The sequence below is a fragment of the Rhinopithecus bieti genome, unplaced genomic scaffold, assembly GCF_001698545.2.
Source record: "Rhinopithecus bieti isolate Rb0 unplaced genomic scaffold, ASM169854v2 scaffold_75561, whole genome shotgun sequence".
Taxonomy (NCBI): Eukaryota; Metazoa; Chordata; class Mammalia; order Primates; family Cercopithecidae; genus Rhinopithecus; species Rhinopithecus bieti.
This window is the reverse complement of record NW_016828330.1, coordinates 165,476-187,863: the sequence shown is the minus strand read 5'-3', so window position 1 is coordinate 187,863 and position 22,388 is coordinate 165,476. Positions and strand designations below refer to the sequence as shown.

Below are 22,388 nucleotides of genomic sequence, written 5' to 3'. Positions count from 1 at the left end.
TATATTTCTTTCTAAACTGGGATTAATACAGATTACAGTTTCCATCTGTAACAGTAGGAAGCAAGTCATATTTAAAGGAATGTCACTAAGAAAAAATGTTTTCTCAAACAAGGAGGAAACACCTTTAAAAGCATACTTCGTAAAGTTTTTCTTTTCACAGTAAGTAACTGAAAGCTATTTTACGGTGATTGGGTACAGTTGGGTTTCACATTGAGAAAATTTTCACATTGCAAATTTGAAAATCAGACACTAACTTCTAGGTAATACCAATGATTTTAACATGTAAAGAGTAAGGAAGTTCACTTAAAACAAAAAAGACAATCATAGGGAATTCAATTAATCCCATTCAGCTTCGACAGTCTTTCTACATGACAGAATTGCCCTGGCCTCCAGAGAGGAAGACTGGAAGGGGCCCAGTAAATTCTTCTACTGGTCACTAGCCTGCCCTTTCTCCTCCTAAGCAGTGGAAACAGAACACAGGCAGGGCACCCTATGGCAGTCCTGATGAAAACACATACTTTATATTTCTTTCTAAACTGGGTGCCCAGGCATGTGGGAACACACGCTTCCTGTCCCTGCATCTGCTGGGCAAAAATATTGAGATTAAATATAACCAACATGATGCAAATCAGCTTAAAGAGTCAAGAAAGATCCAGGAATTTTAAAGGATGGTTTAGCACTGTCTGAAATTTCCCTGAACTGCTCTGAATAAACCATGCGAATACTGTACGTGGAATCCTGCTTTGAGCCCACCTGCTGCCCAAAGCTTGCAAGGCCTCGGCAGCTGTATGCATTTTGTACAGTCCACCCCCAAAGCCTCTGCCATTCCAACCCCAGCTCTACTGGCTGACAAATATTAAATTACTTAAAATGGAAAATTAAATGGAAAGCCTCTTCCTGCCTTCTCCAGGCCCTATGTAATTGGGAGCATGGGTCCTCACCAGCCTGTTTTACAAGCCACTGTTAGGTCTTCCAAAGTAGAAAGCCAAGGTATCTCATCTTCATCTCCGCCCACTAGGGTCACGGTGCTCTTGAATACTTTACTCTGTGAAACACTTACGATGCCCGAAAGCTGCCATTCCCAGGCTACACCTTATAAAAACAGGCATGTTCTTCAGATGGAAAAAGGCACACCCCTAGTCCAGCAATCACAGAACCACAACTGAGTCATAGATAATCTGCTCTGTGAAGAGGCAGTGGAACCTGCACACCCTGTATTGATTTAAGAGGAAGCTCTTCCCCTTTCTGTCCCCACCACTCCTGCCTCTTCAAAGACCTGTGGCTACAGTCTGCCTGGAGAGGAAATTCTTGTGTCTTTTTCCTTCTCCTCCCTACCACACCTCCAGCGTGTCCTTTGGCAACAGGTTCTAATTCTGCAGGTCACGGAAGAAGAGAGAAGAGACGAATGTTGTCAATAGCATTGCCTCCCTCTCATCCCTCTATTTCCTGTCTTTGCAACCTGCAGGAAAACACAGTGGGAGGCATGGTCTCCAGAGCGGGGGTCTTCTGGATGAAAGAGACTTGCCAGCCACTTCCTAATTCCTTTTGCTTTTACCTCCAGTTGCCACTTTTCATGCTCCGCCGAGTTAAGGGAACATGCTGGCTTGAGCAGAGGAAAAACGCAGCTTCAGCGTCATGAAATGTACTACTCTCTCATCAAGGCAGAGGTTACAACACAGACACTGAAAGGTTTGACAAAGCCCATGTGGGATGGGGATCCTGCAAAACTTCTTTCTAAACTGAACGTTCCCTTACCCAATGCAACTTGACAGTGGCAACATTTCCCTTTTCTTAATTGATCATTTCCAACACCATGCTAGGAACCTAGCAGATAGCTGGATTAATGAGACCCCTGTTTATATCTGGAGAGAAAATTAAATAACAGAACAAGAACAAATACTCTGAAAGGGAATACTGAGACACTATGGGGAACATATAAGGGGTCTAATCAGTCAGCTACTGGGTGGGACTGTATAAGATTAAGTATTAAGAACCTCCTGCAGCTTAATCTTTCACTGACAACACACACAAAAAAAACCAGAACCATTCCTTTCCTCTGCTTAGAATACCTTAAAAATTGTGGCACTGTATCTCAGTGAGAAAGAGAAATAAACGAATGGGTGGCTCTCAGTTATTAAAAGTTTGGGCCGGGCACAGTGGCTCATGCCTGTAATCACAGTACTTTGGAAAGTCAAGGTGGGAGGAATGCGTGAGGCCACGAATTTGAGACCAGCCTGGGAAACATAGTGAAATATGTTAAAAAATTTTTTAATGAGCTAAGTGTGGTGGCACATGCCTACAGTCCCAACTACTTGGGAGCCTGAGGTGGGAAGATTGTATTAGCCCAGAAGTTTGGCTGTAGTGAGCTACAATTGCACCACTGCACTCCAGCCTGGGCAACAGAGCAAAATCCTGTCTCAAGAAAAGTTTGTAACTGTCAAAGCAAAAAAAGAAAAAAAAAAAGATTTAGTTATAATCAGAGGCATGTAATGCCAATGGCCAGGACATTCAAAAGAAAAAGCCTGTCAAAACAATGCTGCACTGGCCACATCCTTGAAGATAAATTATCTGCAGGAGATGAAATTTCAGAAGAAATGAGAATACTGTGAAGAAAGTCATCTGGTTATCTCAGAATAAATACCAAAGATATATCTATGGTGGACAGCTCAGAAGAGATAGAGCATAAGAACAGAAGTAACGGTGGGAAAAATTAGCTGAACTAGACTAAACAGCAGCTGGGGAAGCAGGGTAAGATGAGAATGGGGAATTAGCAGAATAAGCTCACTGGAAGGCCTTCAAGCTGAGTGAAAATAATTTAAATTTGCTACACAAAACTCAGCCCACGATTTATATGAAATGTCCAGAATAAGCTACAGAGACAGAAAGATTAATAGATTACTGGTTGACTAGGACTAGGGAGCTTGGGGTAGGAAAGACTGTGCCTTCTAATGGTCACAGGGTTTCTTTTGGATAATGAAAATGTTCTAAAATCAGATAGTGGTGATAGTTGCACAACTTTTAAATATACTAAAACCATCCAATGGTTCAAATGAATGAATACTATGGTATGTGAATTTCATCTTAATAAAGAATGAAGGCAAAATAAAACACAAATCCACTAAAGATTCTGATTCATTTGAAAATTATGACAAGAAGCCGCCTTCCTTAAGCTGTGGGGCCCCTCACGAAGCTATAGTGAGGTCTACACCAAAGAGCCCATAATCCAATCCCAGGAATCTCACTGACCTTCTGGGGCAATCCCCAAAGTGCAAACTGGATGAACCTGCTGTCTGGTTTTCCAAATTACACTTGAGATAAATTGCAGGTGACTAAAGAAAATAAGGAGCCCAAATGTCGTTCATTCCATTTGATTACATATTAATGTGGAAGCATTCAGTTCACAATAAAACAAACTATCCCTCAAAGACATGTGGAATGGGGACTCAGCAAAAGGGGAGTTAAATCCGTGTGAAACTGCAGTACAATCTTGGAACAGAAGAAGGCCTGAACAATCCCCTCCGGGGGTCCCACCCATCTTTATCTGAAAGGCACCAAGCTGGAGACCTGAGTCACAAAGACACTGGAGTCCAGCTGCAGAAACATAAATGCAGTTTGTCTGAGATGGCATGTAAAAATAAAGACTCTTAAATTCCACGGATGATTCTAATATAAACTTGGGACTGAAAACTACTGGATTAATCAAAATCCTTAAATTTCTTAATTTTCTAGAGAAAGAAAGTGTGCAAAAAAGGTAAATTCAGTGTTGCTCAAGTCACCTGGCAAATTGTCTTAAGAGTCAGGACTGGAACCCATGTCTCCTGACCCCTAGGCTTCAGGACAACCACACTTATTGCATGGGTGTGGGGGCTCAGGGAGGTCATCCTTAGAAAATTCTGGCCTCAAAATGCAGTCAGATCCCATGATAAGAAACTCTAGAGAACACAAGCCTGAGCTATCATCAGGAAAATAAGTGACCTTGAGATTGGGCTAAGACGACGTCTTAATATGCAGGAATTTCATTGCTCTGTTGTGTGCCCCAGTGGGACCTGATGCCCACCAAATGGAACTGAATATAGAAGAGCAAAGATTTTTGTAATTTCACAGACCAGATCTGATCTGGAATTCTTTTTTTTTTTTTTTTTTTAACAAATGAGCTGAGTGTTATAAAGTAAACATCAAGGAATATAAAAGCCAATGCTTAATTCTCTCAGCTACACATGGAGTCAGTGCCGCCTGCAAAGAACAGAGCAGGCGCTGGCAGACTGACCTTCACAGACCATGCTAAAACCCTCTGAGGAAGTGCCTGGTGAATGCTCTGGTTGACGAGCTTTGAGCCATTACATTACCGAGCAGTGTGCTTCTTACCTATAATTCCACTGTCCTTGCTTTCCAGGGTGGAACTAGGGCTGCTAATGGTCTCACAGGGACTTTTGTTGGCTGCCGTCTTGCTGACACAGCTATTCAAGGTTGAGCAGGGGCTATCGGTGCTAGGAGATGCGGTGCTGCTTGTTAGTGTGGAGCAAGGACTGATGCCTTGACTCAGAGCTGTGCACTGCAAGACGAACGGAAGGAGGAGTTAGCACGGCTTACACAGGATGCTTCGACACATGCTTTTGTTTTTGACGCTAAAACAATAAAACTAAGAACAGGAAAACGGAAGTTTTTAAAAAAAAATCTAAAGAGATGTGTGTATAGATATGGATTCATGGAGCTTTATCTATATAAATGTACACATGGTCTTCCAAATTTTAAGAGAGCAGTATCTTTGTTCTGTTCCCCTCCTTTGTGATTTTCTTTTTTATTAAAAGGTCAGTCTTAGCAATAATTTAGTGAGAATGCACATTTGTAAAACAGAAATGGCAAACAGGCAGACTTCCTTTCATTTAAAGTCTGCAGAAGACAAATGGGTTATTTGACCTCTGTACGGAAAACCTGGGAACTCTGTTTTTGTAATGTTTCACAAACACTGCAACCTGATTCAATTTCTCAAGATTTATGGGCTCTGCAATCAGGGGAAGGAGACTGGTGACCACTGCAGTCTCAATCAATGCATGACACCCTCCCTTGCAGTGCAGAGACCTTCACCAGGGGTAGAAGCTCCATCCTGCATTGCTATTCAGACACACACATCACATCTGGAAAGTGGTAGGGTGCATGCTGCTGCTCCCTTGGAGGGGAAGTGCTCTCCTGATAGATGAACCATTTGATCTCACCTTATTTTGTCTCTGCCTCATCTCCTATAAATCTTTTCCTCACCCCACTGACCCTCCAAAATCTCAACAGCTAAAAAAGCACAGGAAAGCATATACCAAAGCAACCAGATGAGAAGAATGGTGCTATAAAAGTAAAAGTACTAGCAGCATTATGAAGGCAATCTTTTAGCCTCTTTAATTCACGTAGCCATTATTCTCTGGGTGGTGACTAGAAGGTTAATGTGGACATTTTCTTACGTTCTGCTTCTTTCTGCTCTTCCCCACCTCCCCACTGCAAAAACCCAGAACTAAACTGTTGAAATAAATTTCAATACACAACAGCCCAGAACTCATTTAACTGAACAATGGCTTTCCTGCTCAAGGAAAGGGAGAAGGTTATTGCTTCGTTCATCCTCTGAAGAGGTATGCAATGTAGTGTCTTCCTCGGGTATTACCATGGTTTCATTTTTGTCTTCAATGGTTATGTGTGTGGCACTTGGGATCCCTTCTCCCAGTAAAAATCCCAGCCTTGTCAACAGTTCTTGAGCTGCCGGCGAACAGCTCGGTTCATTATCGGCCTTTGCTTCTGGAACAAAGAAAGAAAACAATGAAGATGCCCCTCTGGGGAATTTCAGTATTGCATCTGGATGAGTTCACACTACAGCTGCTTGTCTGGTGATTTTGTGTGTTTCTATAAAATGCGCACAAAGTTGGACAACGCAGCCTGTCCTCTAGCAATACATTCTAATTAAGGGACTGTGACAGGTTAAGGAAACAGTAAAACAAAAACTCCAAGTGCAAAGGGTGAATCAGAAGAGCCCAGGGTTATCTGACGGCAATTCCTAATTCCAAGTCATATGAAAACGGGTACTTCAGACATCAGCTTGGGTAAGAAAAGGGCCTATCTTTCATGTTACCCTTACAGAATACAGGGTATCCAATGCCCAAAGGAGGCTGAAATGAAGTAAAACCCTAGTGGCATACTGGTGGAGACCCAGACTAGGTGTTGCGGTAAAACTGCAATCCAAGCTCTCATTAAACAAGCTGGGGAACAACGTGGAAAATCTGGTGGAAAACTTGCTGTGCACATCCCACAGTAGTGAAAGTCAAAACCAGGATTTCGACTTGACAGTCAATCGTGGAGAATCCACGTTGAAACAAAAATTTAAAATCACAGTGAAACTTGTCCCAAGAGACAGGACCCAGTACCACTGTTGTCTGTGCAAAGATGTAGAAAAATCAAGCTATATTCTCAGAATGCCGCACAGCAATGCTGGAAAAGCCCAGCTTTTCTTGGGTTCTCCCTGAGGATGGTCATCTGGTTTCTTGTACTTAAGTTGGATTTGATTTAAATGTTGAGCTGTAGGTTAACCCTGTACCCAAAAAGCCCAAAGGCACTTAATTATGGCCAAAAAACAAAATGATATTCACATCCTTCTAATACTTCTCTCACCTTCTAAAATCAGCATCTATCAGGGGATGAAAAATTTACAAAGCAAGCTGCTTACAAAGTTGTAACTTAATAATAAGTGACCTATGACATAGTCACTCAACATTTTGCTCTTTTTTATTAATTGTCCAGGTAACTAGATTCATATGAACCTATTTTGCTTAGATGTGAAAATCTGCAGATAATGGATAAAGGTTTTAGGAAAAATAAAATGAGGAAACAACGCAGTGATGCTGCCGTTGAGTTACAACAGCACCAACAAAGTTCAATGCTCACTTCGCCTTTTGTAAGGAACCACAAAAATCAAAATAAGCAGAGCTTTTGCAAAGGCCATCTGTCTTATTCTTACTCACATGATCAGTTTTGCAAGTCATGCACCCAGGATGGCAGCTACAAGGGAAACTACGCTGGCAGCATCTTCAAGAAAGGAACAGCTTCCCACCCCTTGCTTACTGGTAACAGTTCCTAATGTTTGGAGTAGGAAGAATGGTTTGCCAGCTTGGATGTTTTTCAGCTGCTCTGGAAAACTGCAGGGGTAAGGAAACCGAGGCTGGACTCTTCTGGGTTAAAAGAGCCCTGATGCTTCTGGACCATGTGAGCCAAACATGAAGGTGGCAGTGGCCCCAAGCCAACACAGGGAAAAGGAGCCACCCCGGGGCGGGGGGTCGACCACATGCCAGAGCCGCTCTGCAGGAGATCCCTTCCTACCTCAAAGCACATTCTGATTCTCAAGCTAGCCGGGCATTTGGGGAAGGAGGGCGGCAACCAAACCAGTTCAGCACACAGAGGCACACCCAAGAGGTGGGGCCCTCAGAACAGGATGGTACCGCCCTCCCTCCGCCTCTGCCCCGGGCCCAGGCAGGGCAGCTACTTTATCTCAGGTGGCAGCTGGGCTGGAGGGAGGGAACAGGACGCAGATGGAAAGGGGAAGAAGTGGGTGAGGGGGCAGATCTCCGCAGTTTCTCCACTCCACACCCCGCTTCCCTTTCGAAACAATCTCCACACTGCTCCCGATTGTGATTATGCCCCAGAACATCTAGTTTCTGGTTCAACCTGAAACACTCTGTGGAGAGAGAGCCAGAAACGACTCCCGTTTGGCAACTGCTGTGGAGGCAGAGACAGCAGCTGCAGGAACTTGGCTCCACAGAATTCACCTCGACAACAAACAGGGCCACGCCTGCAGCTCACTTGGGACTGGCAGGAGGACTCTGATCCTGTGTAGGTCCTATGTGCAGCAGGGGGACCGCAACACCCCAGCACAGTCACCACTGCCCCCACACTGTGTCTGCAGACAGATACTCCAGGTTCTCAAGTGTTTCATTTTTTTAAACCCAGAAACAACTCACCATCCAACCCACTTCAGATAAGTTGGGGAACAGTGGCGATTCCAGCTTTAATGGTTGAGTTGAAAAGGACACCCAGGCTGGGCATGGTGGCTCACACCTGTAATCCCAGCACTTTGGGAGGCCGAGGTGGGTGGATCACCTGAGGTCAGAAGTTCGAGAGCAGCCTGACCAACATGGTGAAACCCTGTCTCTACTAAAAATACAAAAATTAGCCAGGCGTAGTGGCAGACGCCTGTAATCTCAGCTACTCGGGAGGCTGAGGCAGGAGAATCACTTGAATCTGGGAGGCGGAGGTTGCAGTGAGCCAAGATTGTGCCACTGCACTCCAGCCTTGGCAACAGAGCAAGACTCTGTCTCAAAAAAAAAAAAAAAAGGAAAGGGAACACCCAAATTCATGATTAACTATTCTCTTAACTGTACAACCTGGACTTTGCTGCTACCCCAGTTCTAAACCCTCACCCGGGGTTGGATGAACGGACAAACGTTATTTACTTATGTTTATATCCATTAAGGCACTGAAATTGTATTTTTCCAAAGGCTTCCCACCTGCCTTTTCATATTATTGTCTTCTAAAATGTCACCCCAGTGATCGTCCTCTTAAAAGGTCCTCTTCAGTCTGAATTCCTTAATCCACATGAAGCTGTCTGAATCTCTCCCTTCCCTAATGCACAGAGCCCTCTCTCACTGAACTTCTCACTCTGGCAGAAGGACCTCCTGGGAGAAGTGTCACTGCACCATCTTGGGAGAGATGAGTTGCTTAGGAACTCACATGGACACCCTGTGAAATGGAAATACATGTCTACTAGCATAGCCGCTCACTAAATACTGAGATCTGAACAGCTAGATGGTTTTAAGCTAGTTACTACAAAAGCACCTCCAAGTCAAATTCAAATGGACCACTCTAAATAGCAAGTCTATTTTCATTCATGCAGTTAATATTAAATCACTGATCAATAATGGGTGTACATTACCCAATACCAGTGGGATGAGGGCTGGAGAGAAGACTTCACTTTGCATTTCACAGATTTAAATATCTGATGACTGTATGACGGCTATATTTGGAGATGAGAGAATGACTGGCCTCGCATGCCCTAGGAATCCATTAGGCAAGTGGAGAATGATATTTCTCCCAGCAGCACATTCATGGAACCCTCAGTATTACACAGCATGAAAGGCTGACTGCATGGAGAAAGGTAAAGGGAAGTTCTTGAATCACTTCTGGCTGCCTCTATTCAGCTACTCACACCCTGGTCACTATATTTGGGGGCACAAATGCTAAGGAGCAGTCTACAAACTGATCAGCTCCCCGAATACTGCCATCGTAACTTTAAACCATCAGTGCCCTCTACAGTCATCCTCTTATCTTCTGCTACTGTCTGGGAAGCCAGGGTGTTCTCAGTGCTAACCACCGTCCGGACCCCTTTGGGTACTGAACCTCTCTCAACTGTACTTTCTTAGTGAGAGAAGTGGCCATACCCACTTCCTACAGGTTGTGAGGCTCAAAACCATTGTGTGTGAGAAACAGCTTATAAACCACAAGATAGAGAATTGGTCATTATCTCTACCAGCTTTAACACCAAGAGCCCACACTTCCTTGTGATTATTTTCTGGTTTCACAAGTTCATATCTATGTTCAAGTGTGCTTGTATGTCTTACATAGCTTTCTGTTCATAATTTTTCTGCCTCAAATAGGTTTTTGTAAACTCACTATTCCATGACAACAAACCCCCTCTTGTTTCTGCTTACCAAACCAAATCATCCCCATTTGGCCTGCACCTTACTGCTTTCATTTTCCATTCCAATCACTCTCTCTTGTTTAAAGCCAGTGGGGAAGTGCAGGTCCCTAGCGATGACCAAGTACATTCCATAGAGAAGAGTCTCTCCTGTACTCTCATCCTCCTCAGACTCTAAAGAGCACTGAGTACTGAAGACATTTATCAGTTCACTGTCATGCGACCTATCACCATGTGACCTTGAACAGCTGACTTAATACCAAGTGTCCAAGATAGCACTTGTGAATCAAGTCTGCTCACAATGACACAGGCCCTTGGTTTGACATTAATCCTCTGCCTCTATCTATCCGTGACCTGCTTCTCGTTTAACCTCTTGCCTTCCATGACTCCTACTTACAAGTATTTTCCCTGTTTTTCTGTCTGCTCCTTCTCAGCCATTACCATTCCCTCCCTCCTTAGATTTCCAAAAACCATTATTTAAAAAGGAACATTGGCTGGATGCGGTGGTTCACGCCTGTAATCCCAGCACTTTGGGAGGCCGAGGCAGATGGATCACCTGAGTGATCAGGTGTTCGAGTGGATCAGGAGTTCAAGACCAGCCTGGCCAACATGGTGAAACCCTGTCTCTACTAAAAATACAAAAAACCTAACTGGGTGTGGTAGCACATGCCTGTAATCCCAGCTACTCGGGAGGTTGAGGCAGGAGAATCACCTGAACCCAGGAAGCGGAGGTCACAGTGAGCCAAGATTGTGCCACTGCACTCCAGTCTGAGTGACAGAACAAGACTCCGTCTCAAAAAAATAAAAATAAAAAGGAACATCCATCCATGGACCTGCTCTGTTTCTGTCAATAATTTGTTGTTTCTGGTCTGCAATACTGAAACAGTTACCATGCAGGTTACCTTCAAAATTTTCATGTCATCCACCCCATATTGAAATTATCAGCAAACTTACTATTTCTCCATTCAAAATACCTCCTGAATTAGCCTTTTCTTCTTCAGTCATCCATCACTCAACTCAAAGTCTTCATCCTCTTAAGTCTAGAGGACTATCAGAGTTTGAATCAATTTTCTCATCTCTATTTTTATTTTCTCCCTCTCTTTTCCTTCCTTTAAAGCCAGTAGGTTCTTAAGCTTTTTGGTCTCAGAATTCACTCATAAAAACTGAGGACTGTAGGCTTATGAGGGTTATGTCTATTGATATTTCTCATGCTAGATATTAAAACTAAGAATTTTTAAACTATTAGTTCATTTTCAGGTTATAAAACTTCATGTTAACAATATTTTAATTAAAAAACGAATTTTAACTTATGGGTAAATAGGTAAAAGCTGTACTTTTGATTTGAAAGATCAGTTAAAAGCATTGTTTTTACAATTTTACAAACTTTAATGTCCAATTAAATAGAAGACAGCTGGATTTGCATAACTGCTTCTGCATTCAATCTGTGGGGATCAATTCTTTTGGTTCAGGCATGTGAAGAACTGCAGCCTCAGACAGATATGTAATTGGGAAAGAGAGGAGTCTTCTTAGTTAATTGCGGATATTCTTCTCTGACACCTAGCCAAAACTTGACAATCAGCAATTTCCCCCCCCTTTTTTTTTTGAGACGGGGTCTCGCTATGTTGCCCAGGCTGGTTATGAACTCCTGGGGCTCAAGCAATCCTCCTGCCTCAGCCTCCCCAAGTGCTGGGATCACAGGCAGGAGCTACCGTGCCCGGCTAACAAACGCCAATTTCTTAAAAGTAAGTTCCACTGTTGACTCAATCTGCATCAATGAATTTTTTTGTACTGTTACAGTAAGATCCAATGGTCTGTTTTATACCTTAAATGGATATTTTACCCATGCAAGACTGTGTAACATTACGCATTGGGTCATTTGGAAAATCATGGTTTTGCAGATTTTGCAAATGTTGACAAATTTTATCACATAATATCAAAACATCACATTACCAGAGATCTCAATTGAAAAGTCTTAGGAAACCATCAAGCTCAATGTGACAGATGTAAAATTTCCCCAAAAAACTAATTCTCATTTGAAGTGTCAAGTTTTATCATTGGCAACTAATCCTGCCAGGGTTTTTGCTTTGGGGGCGGCGGGGACAGAATCTTGCTCTATGGCCCAGGCTGGAGTGCAGTGGCACAATCTTGGCTCACAGCAACCTCCAACTCCTGGGTTCAAGCAATTCTCCTGCCTTAGTTGGGATTGCAGGCGCCCGCCACCATGCCCAGTTAGTTTTGTATTTTTAGTAGAGACAGGGTTTTACCATGTTGGCCAGGCTGGTCTCGAACTCCTGACCTCATGCGATCTGCCCACCTCAGCCTCCCAAAGTGTGGTACAGGTGTGAGCCACTGCGCCCGGCCTCTTTTTTTTTTTTTTTTTTTTTTCTAATTGAAGTGCCAGGCTAATTTCATTCCTTTTGAAGAAAAGGTGTGCCAAATACCTACTTCAGAATAACTGTGGTTTGTCAGTCATTCTTTCAAATAAAAGCAATATTCCATTTTAAAAGTAGCGAGTTCAGCTTGCAATTCAATCATACAAGTGCTCTGCCTTGAGACAACCATCAGACTTCAGAGCATGCAGAAGGGCTTTATGCAGACTTCCCACTTCATCACACAGAATATTAAAAAGATGGGTCTCCAAGGGTCAAGATTTAATAACATTACTTTTAGTGCTTTGTCAAGGACATTCTTCAGTGAATTATTATTTGTGATGCCAGCACGTGGCAGTGAAGAACACCAGGACTACTAGTATAGCCAGTGCCTTGACATATACTAAGGTATCAGAAGTTTTATTGACAATTGCTTTGCAGCATCAGTGCAAATGTCAACAAAGGGAAATGTAAATAACTTCTCAATATTATTACAAAAGGGTTTTGTATTATTTTAAAAAGAGTTTTGACATCACAAACCCCTGAAAATGTCTTGGGGACACCTAGAAGTCCACAGCCTACACTATCAGAACCTCTGAATTAAGTCTACAATTGTGTTAAATAAAAACCACAGCTGCACACATCTCTCATCCTAGTAACTGATCTCCCATCTTTATGTTTAATTTCTTGGGGGTAAAAGAGGGCTCTCTATCCTCACCAATTCCATTTCCTTATCACATAACTATAACTTCAACTCACAGACCTTCACAAGTCTCCTGAAACAGCCCTGTTAAGCACATTAATTTTTCTTTTTCCTTTTTTGTAGTACACATTCTCTTTTGATTTTCCTGTACATCTATGGCCTTGCAAGCACTCTGCCCTGCAAGGGAGAAAGTGGCAATTGTTTTAAGAGACACACAGAGGGAAACATCCACAACTACCAGAATACTGTGGTCTTGTGTGGTCTTTTCCTGTCCCTCTTGCTGGTGCTCCTTGCACCTCAGTCCCAGCTCACAAATGAAATGCCAGTTTCTCAGCCCTCTTTGGTCAATGACCTGTTTCCCTAGTGTAACTTGCCTAATCTCATAGCATTATCTCCAAGCAAATGGCTGACCAGTTTATATCCCGAGCTTTCTTGAGACCCAGTATGATCTTCCAACTGGTGGCTGGACACTTGCCAAGATGTTCCACCACACTTCAAAGTCTACACGCCTGAAACTGAACTCAAACCAAAACAGACAGCCCCTCGTCCTTCAGTGGTCTCCAAGGCTTGGAGTTGTTGTCTCTGTCTCTTCCAGTTCCCAGGTCCTTGCAATTCCTCATGAATCTTCCATCCACCACCTCTTCTTCACTGAACCTGATCTAATTTGAGACTTTATTCTCTCACTTAACTACTAAAACAACTTTTTAATCATTCTTAACCTTAGTCTCTTTCCAGTCCCACTCCATCCTACTCTGTTGCCATGTACTATAGTCTGTGTCTGTGTCTCATGAATGGGATTTGTGTTCTTATAAATGAGGGAGCTCGTTTGTCCCTTCCACTACATGAGGTTACAGCAAAAAGATGGCTGGCTGTCTATGAAACAGTAGGTAGGCCTTTGCCAGACCCCAAATCTGCAGAGTACCTTGATCTTGGACTTTCCATCCTGCACAAGTCTAAGAAATAAATTACTGTTGTCTATAAACCACTCAGTTTATGGTATTCATAGCATAAACTAAGCAGCCTGAACTAAGACAACAGGTAAATCTTAAGGCATAGCTCCAATTAAGTCTTTCCATGCTCAGAATCTCCATCTGCTGGCCAAGCACAGTGGTTCACACCTGTAATCCTGGCACTTTGGGAGGCTGAGGTGGGTGGGTCGCCTGAGGTCAGGAGTTCGAGACCAGTCTGGCCAACATGGCAAAACCCTGTCTCTACTAAAAATACAAAAATTGGCCAGGTGTGGTGGCAGGTGCCTGTAATCCCAGCTACCCGGGAGGCTGAGGCAAAAGACTCGCTTGAACCTGGGAGGTGGAGGTTGCAGAGAGCCAAGATTGTGCCACTGCACTCCAGTCCGGGCAATAAGAGTGAAGCTCCATCTCAAAAAACAAAAAACAAAAAACAAAAAACCCCATCTGCTGAACTCCCAACTCATCACACAGGTTGGATTAGTCATTACTTCCTCCTTTATTACAGTCACTCTTTACACAGGTCTCTAATCCCCTGCCAGACTCTAAGGCTCCATGAAGACAGGACCCATGCTTGATAACCCATCTCAAATAGCATCTAGCATAGTGGTTTTTCACAACACAGAAATTTAATACTTATTCAAGGAAATGCAGAATGAATGGATACTCTACTTGCAAGAGTCTCTCTTCTATGCACACATACCAGGTACGCCCCTTTTCTGCACTTCCATCACATAAAACCTCATTCAACTGTTGGCTGAATGTTGCATTGCCATTCTAAGAAGCTGAAAATTAAAGCAGGATTGAGGTTACCTCTTGGGAAAGAAAGGGTTTTAAGAAATAAAACATGACTATGCATTTTCTTCAATCATATTCTTTTTTTCACCTTTTTTTTTTTTTTTTTTTGAGACAGGGTCTCACTCTGTCTCCCAGGCTGCAGCGTATTGGTGTGATCATGGCTAACTGCAGCTTCCACCTCCCTGGCTCAAGCAATCCTCCCACCTCAGCATCCTGAGTAGCTGGGACTAGAGAAGCACACCACCATGCCTGGCTAATTTTTTGACTTTTTGTTGATGTGGGGGTCTCACTACGTCGTCCAGGCTGGTATCAAACTCCTAGGCTCAAGCAATCCTCCTGCCTTGGCCTCCCAAAGTGCTGGGATTATAAGAGCGAGCCACCACACCCAGCCTCTTTATTCTTTATACCTCTTTAATCCTCTATATCTGTTTGACCGTCTAAAATGGTAACAAAAAACATCAGGTGTCAAAATATTTACTTAAGCATATAACTAAAGACCCCCTCCCTCCCAGAACATAGTTTCACATTGAATTATTCTGCTCTTTCATATGTGTTAGCTTTATTTGCTAGTCAGACTGCCAGGAAAAAAGTTTCACCACTGACTGACATGAAGATATCATTAAAAAAAAGTTTCATCATATTTTGAGATTGATCTTTACAGAGCAATGACTCATGAGACTAAAAACTTTCTCACCCCTCCTCAAAGCTTGCCCAAGTAGCTAGAGATATATTAATGCAAACCTAAATAAATTATGGTTGCCCCTAAATCAAAGAAATAAAGCGTGGATCCTGTTATAATAATCATCTCTAATTTATCTGAAGGCTTTTTTTCCCTTAAGGCAGATATTGTTTTGTGGGTAAATGAGTTTTCCCCTAAACAATATGTTGATTTAGCAATAGGAAGCTTACTCATTAAGAACTTATTCTGACACACACCTTATCAGGACCATTTGACAGGAAAATGGGCTTTGTATTTTGTCTGATGATTTTGTCATCCGTTTTTCCTAGAGTAGAAAATGCTGTGTTCCAAATATATTTAAACATACTAAGACAGAATGTTTTCTCCTAAAGATGTTTCCAGGTGAGTGCAAACTCCTTCCTGTCCTTCCTTTCTTCCTTCCTTTTTTAAAGAGACAAGGTCTCACTACGCTGCTCAGGCTGTTCTCAAACTCCCAGTCTCAAGCAATCCTCCCACCTCGGCCCCCTGAATCACTGGAATTACAGGTGTGAGCTACAGTGCCCAGCTTGCAAACTTTAAGAAACAAGTTATTTGCTTACAAAAAAAAATTCATCTTCTTATATCATTGAACCCATACTTCCCAGAAGACTGAAACATGCATCACTCATAAATGCAATTACTTATAAATAAGCAAATTCAAAGTGCTCTTTGCTTTGTTTTCCTTTGATTTAAAATCCAGAGAGCTAAGAATCAAGAGTTGATGGAGCTACATGACCAAAGCAAAAGTGAGGCAGGAAAGAGTATTTCGAGCATTTAGGATTAACTTGATATTTCAGGAGTCCACGGAAATTTCAAAAGCACTTCACAAGGAGCCTTTTCAGTGGAGTCTGTTAGTCTGGTGAATACTGGCATGCTATTATTGACAGCACCCAGAAAAGTGTCTTAGAGATTTAAACAAGAATGTCCAAAGAAAATACGGATAACAGAAGACCACATTTTAAAGTAAAACTTAAGTGATGATGCTGATATTAAACCCTAAAAATGAGGGTTTACCCATCATGCATCTGCACACACCCGGTTTAACACTCAAACTCAATAAGTTTTAGTTGGCTCTGTTGTTTCCTTTGGGTTCGGTGATCTGGATAAAATTTACACTTTGATAAGGCAGACTTAATTAACCCCACTGAAATTTAAGGGACTCCATGTGGATTACAAAACACACCAATCTATACTAATTGTCCTGTTCGACTTTGTTAGGCAGCCACCTCTCCTCATCAACCAAGAGAAAGCTCACCCTGCTGCGGCTTCCACCAACATCATGGCTATCTTCAGGCAAGACCACGCACCCACAGACATCAACTACACCTGCTCCCGAGACACCTAACAAAAATGAAAACATATCCTGCTTCTTAATTTCAGGCAAAACCCAAATGTCTGGTCCTGTATTTGCAGCCCACAGATCTCATAATTTTGGTCCCCATGGAGACTCAAGATGCCAAATCAGAGAGCTCAGGTCTCAGGAGTGAGCACACATGCAAACTTCAGGCCACTCCAGCAAGACCAATTGCTGCATTTGAAATTTAGCTCAGCCCACAGCCAAGCATAAGAACACTTCCTTTTGCCAAGAAAGGTGGCCAATCCTGCCTTGAGCAAGGGAGAAAAGTTAACAATGGGAACTATTTACAACCTTTCATTGCCTAATAAAAATCCAAATTTTCTCCCCCTATTCCCACACCAGGAGGAGGAGGAGGTCCCAATCCCTGTACAGAACCTCAACGATACTCCCAGCCAGGGAGGAAGAGGTTACATAATGGAGTCTAGGCCAGCCAAAATGCCAGGGGCATAATTGACCAGGGCTACAAAGGCTTTGGTGGGTGGGAAAGAAGGGAAGGGGTAGGTAGCAGGCTTAATCTGAGCCAGGCAGACAGCTTAGACATTTGATGACTGATATTCACTACAGAGAGACAGATTTTACTTTCCTTTCAGGACACCAAGGAGACAGAGAACAGACCACCTGCCCAAGTGAATGCACAATCAAGAGAGGCCTCATGTACCAGCAGCTGGCTGTCCTAACCAGATCTCACTGTGAAATCTCCACCTTCACCAACATTTGGTGTGTGCAAATCCTCAGCTCAAATCCTCTTCCCTCAACCACACAATGAGTGCCTGGACAGAAAGAAAGAGGGTGGCATTTCTCATGCCAGGGCACCTGCAATAGCACCTCTTGCCTGCCCAGAGTGCCCAGTGCCTAGCCCCATCTCTTCCCCACGTTCCAAACTCCCCTTCCCTTCCCAATTTTCGGCTTTTGCTGATTCTTCCTCACAGCTCATTTTTAGCTATATATATATATATATATATTTTTTTTTTACCACCACTCCAGTATATTGTCCTTCCATGTCCTACTTATTACCCACTCCCTGCCATACAGCACCAGCAACACAAAAGGCACACACAGGAGTTAGAATATAAAGGGTCTGTATCTCCTACCACCCACAATTAGGCAGAGGAGAGTGCCAGATATGCCAAAGTAAAAATATGGTTGAGTTCTCTTTCCCAAGTTCTCTTTCAGCATTGCTACATAAACTTGTGTCCACACTGAGGATAAAGCAAGCCCCTTTACATACAACAAGATTCCTAGTCCCATGTTTCTGCAGAAAAACAGCGTAGAAATTCAAAACACCCAAATTAAAGGCAAGAGAGATGTGAGTTGAGGACTCCCCAGCAAGGAACAAACAGGTAAATTCTTGAATTGATTTTTAAAAATAAACAACTATGAATACATCTGTTAAATGCTACAAATTTGTAATGTCACACATATTTCCAGGTATAAAATATACACACATACAAAATATCTTTAAAAAGATTCCCATCAATTTGGATTTTTTTTTACTCCTACTTCAACATCCCCTAAAGAAAAACTTTACATGTTAAAAAAAAAAGTAGCCTTCAAAAGACACCAAATGGTTTTTTTTTTTTTTTGAGATGGAGTCTCGCTGTGTCGCCCAGGCTGGAGTGCAGTGGCGCGATCTCGGCTCACTGCAAGCTCCGCCTCCCGGGTTCCCGCCATTCTCCCGCCTCAGCCTCCGAGTAGCTGGGACTACAGGCGCCCGCCACCGCGCCCGGCTAGTTTTTTGTATTTTTAGTAGAGACGGGGTTGCACCGTGTTAGCCAGGAGGGTCTCGATCTCCTGACCTCATGATCCGCCCGCCTCGGCCTCCCAAAGTGCTGGGATTACAGGCTTGAGCCACCGCGCCCGGCCACCAAATGCTTTTTTTAAAGCTAGCAATTACATGCTTTGTCCAGTTAAAGTTTCAGCTTTTCAGCCAAAGCCTGTTGTTGAATTTTCTCAAGCAGTAGAATATTAAAAACAAAACAAAATCTTGGAAGCAATCCACTGGGTGATGCTTCCTATCCTCCAAGACCTGGTAAGTCAAAATTCAGAGGAAGTAAGACTCAATCCTTAAATAATGCATATGTACCCACTTTTCTATACCAGGTATACAATTTCCAAGAATGTGCGTTAGCTAAACAGATCTCTGTAACTGCCGGAGGGGAAAATAGCTCCCAAATACATTCTCAGCAAAGCAGTACAGCAAGGGCACTCAAGTTTCATTCAGAAATGAAGTGTCATTGTATAAAATCTTTGGTGGGGGGGGAGGAAATCACTGAAAACATGTTCTTACCATGCTCATCAGGCTCTGTTGGCTTGGATACTTCTCTGAATGGCGTTATAACTGCATCTCCAGGCACTCTGGGGCTTTCCACATACTTGGGCTTCCTGACGGGACCTGTAGTGGGAAAGATCTGAGTGTGGCTAATGTTTTCCAGATGCAAACAAAGCCTTGGAATGTTCAGTGTGTGTCCTTACCAGGACCCAAATATGCCTAGAGGAAGAGCCAGTCCCTTCCCCTCCCTTAAACACACACACACACACACACACACACACACACACACACACACGTAATTTCAGTACAAGCGAGGGAGCGTCCAGTCTGGCCTGCCAAAGAAGAAAAGGGTAAGCTCAGATTCGAGAATGTAAACCCTAATAAAAACAAAAGCTGCTCTCTTGCTGTGAAGTCACTACAGCTGTCTTCGCTGGTCAAGTGGGTGATTCTGACATGTTCAAACCTGGACGGCTTGTGACGAAGGGTTTTATGATTTTCCTCTAACTGGCACAAGGATGGGACAAAGATGATTTGGTTGCTTGGTATCTCTAAAGTCGGGAGGCAAGATTACAAACAGCCGGCCTGTAACAGCAACATGCTCTGCAGGTATCTTATCTAGCTAGTGACGCACAGTAACTGTGCGGGGCACAGCAGCCAGTCAGCTGGTCAGACATAGGAGAGACCGACAGGCTTATCTCCCACCTCCTGTTCCCGCAGTCCCGGCTTATCATCAGAAAATCCAGAATTCTTAGTAAAACTGGATGGAACCCTCACATGCAATGATGCAGCCGTTTTGGAAAACAGTTTGGCAGTTGTTCAGAAGGTTAAGGGCAGAGTTACTACATGGCCCTGCAGTTCTACTCCTACGGGAATATATGTTCACACAAAAACTTGTACCCAAATGCTCATAGTAATGCCATTTGTACTAGCTAAAGGTACGTCAAATGACGACAACAAAATGTGCTTTGCCCACACAATGGAATATTATTGGGCAGTAGAAAGGAATGAAGTATTGATTCATGCTACAACATGGATGAAGCTTGAAAACATTCTGCTAAGTGAAAGAAGCCAGTCACAAAGGATCTACATGATTCCATTCATATGTCATGCCTAGAATAGCCAAATCTTTCAGAAAGTATAAATGGTTACCAGGGGCTGGGGGTTATGCAGGCTATGCAGGCCTGTGGGGTAACGGTAACGGATATGTGACTTCTTTCTAGAGTAAACAAATGTTCTAAAATTAGGTCGTAGGGACGGCTGTACAACTCTATGAATATATTTAAAATTAGTCTACTGTATGCTTTAAATGGGTGAACTGTATGGATGTGAATTATACCTAAACAAAACTGCTTAAAAAAAATTAAAAGGCTAGGCATGGTGGCTCACACGTGTAATTCTTGCACTTAGGCCAACACAGAAGGATCACTTGAGCCCAGGAGTTTGAGACAAGCCTGGGCAACACAGTGAAGACCTTGTCTCTATAAAAAATAAACAAAGTTAGCTCGGCATAGTGATGTGTGCCTGAAGTCCAAGCTACTCAGGAGGCTGAGGTGGGAGGATCACTTGAGCCCAGGAGGTAAAGGTTGCAGTGAGCCAAGATCACACCACTGCATTCTAGCCTGGGCAACAGGGTGAAATCATGTCTCAAAATAAAGAAAATACTGCCTTTTTGTTACATTTTGGTCCAAAATCACTCCCTTGATTCTTGTGTTCCTTGGTTGCCTTAAAATGGCTTTTAGCAAGACCACAGAGATAGGAAACATTTTACATCAGTAAGAGAAAGGGTAGTGGAAGACATGCAGGCGGGAATCTACAACTCTCCCCTCTTCTTAGCCCTGGGCCATAGCCCTGACAGTGCCAGGGGCCCAGTTCCACCACTGCATCATGATGGGGTGATGCAGACAGACCATCCTTCTGTCTCAAATGCCTTCTGCATCTAAGAAATTCTGTTCAAATGATGGTTTACGGTGAGAGATGCTGCCATCTAAAGGCATATTGCAAAAGCATTTATACTACTATAAAAATAATCTAATTCCTAGCCAGCTACATGGGTATACTACATCTTAAACTAGGCTGTTATCAAATAAGCTAATACTACTTTACAAATAAGAACGGTGTTTCAAACTTTAGGAACCATCCCTTTTAAATGATTCATGTAGTATTTAATCACATGGCAGTCTTCATAATTTAACCCTGTCATAAAGGGAACTTTTACAAAGATTAAAATGGAATGGTTATGGGGGAAAGGAACATATAATTGCAATCTAAGTGTGGGATGTAGGCTATTCAACAGTATCCAGACTTTATCTACCACATATATATATATATCCACATATAAATATGCATAGTGAAAAAGACTTGTGGGGGTTTGGGGGTGGAGCTAAACTACTTGCTGTGTAAGAGACATAAACTAGAAAGAAGGGCCTGAATAGGGCAGATACAAATTGAATCAATTAGCTGGGCATGGTGGCATTTGCCTGTAGTCCCAGCTACTCAGGAGGCTGAGGTAGGAGGGTCTCGTGAGCCCAGGAGTTGGAGGCTGCAGTAAGCCATGACTGCACCACTGCACTCCAGCCAAGGTGACAGAGCAAGACTCTCTCTCAAAGAAAAAAGAAAAGAAAAAAAGGAACCAGAACAAAGATAAGAACTCAAAGACAAGAACCCATATACACTTCTGGTTTGCCACTTACTCCCTAAGGTAAAATAAACTGCTGACATCTTTTCCCTTCATCTGTCCTCATCCATTTGAAGGACCTGAGGTGGTAAATCTCTTTGTTATTATTGCCTGATGATTTGCCCAATGAGAAGGCATGGCCACTGTTCAACAAGTGCCTGTATTTCTGCTCCCCTTAACTCTTCAGTAACAGCAAATCTAAAGAGATCTATTTCCAGGCTCCAATCTACCTACCCAATAGAGTCTTCAAAAATATTCTCTAATAGTAAGCACTTTCTTAAAATGTGGGCTATTTCATTAATGTATGATGGTTATTGTAAATGTCTGGATCCTGGAACCCAGTGTCACCCAGAGCCTTCAGAAAGCATCCACGTGCCTGCCTGCTTAATCGTCCTGGAACGGTTCTATTCAGATCCAATCCCTCACTCATAGAAAGACTCAACCCTGAGGAGCCAGGATGCTCAACGCAGGGACTCGTGAGTTGGGCAGACCTAGGTTCAAATACTGCACCCAGGCCTGGCACGGTGGCTCACACCTGTAATCCCAGCACTTTGGGAGGCCGGGGTGGGCGGACTGCCTCACGAGTTCCGGTAACATAGTGAAACACCATCTCTACTTAAAAAAAAAAAAAAATTAGTTGGGCATGGTGGCGTGCGCCTGTAGTCCCAGCTACTTGGGAAGCTGAGGTATGAGAATCGCTTGAACCTGGGAGACAGAGGTTGCAGTGAGCTGAGATCACGCCACTGCACTCCAGCCTGGGCGATAGAGTGAGACTCTGTCTCAAACAAAACAAAACAAAACAAAACTGTACCCC

General features: G+C 43.1%; 1 protein-coding gene across 5 annotated transcripts in view; it reads right to left on the bottom strand.

The window, feature by feature from the left end:
* The window catches only part of TANC1 (tetratricopeptide repeat, ankyrin repeat and coiled-coil containing 1), a 143,073-nt gene that overhangs the window by 79,397 nt on the left and 41,288 nt on the right, over window positions 1–22,388 (bottom strand). For 3 of the 5 annotated variants that reach the window (XM_017864461.1, XM_017864462.1, XM_017864463.1), the window contains exons 2-4: window positions 18,919–19,023; window positions 5,648–5,778; window positions 4,366–4,552 (exon numbers count right to left, since the gene is read on the bottom strand). In XM_017864461.1, coding sequence (XP_017719950.1) covers window positions 4,366–4,552; window positions 5,648–5,778; window positions 18,919–19,023 — 423 coding nt within the window. The remainder of the gene's footprint in view (window positions 1–4,365; window positions 4,553–5,647; window positions 5,779–18,918; window positions 19,024–22,388) is intronic. The other 2 variants (XM_017864459.1, XM_017864464.1) reach the window with 2 other exon arrangements.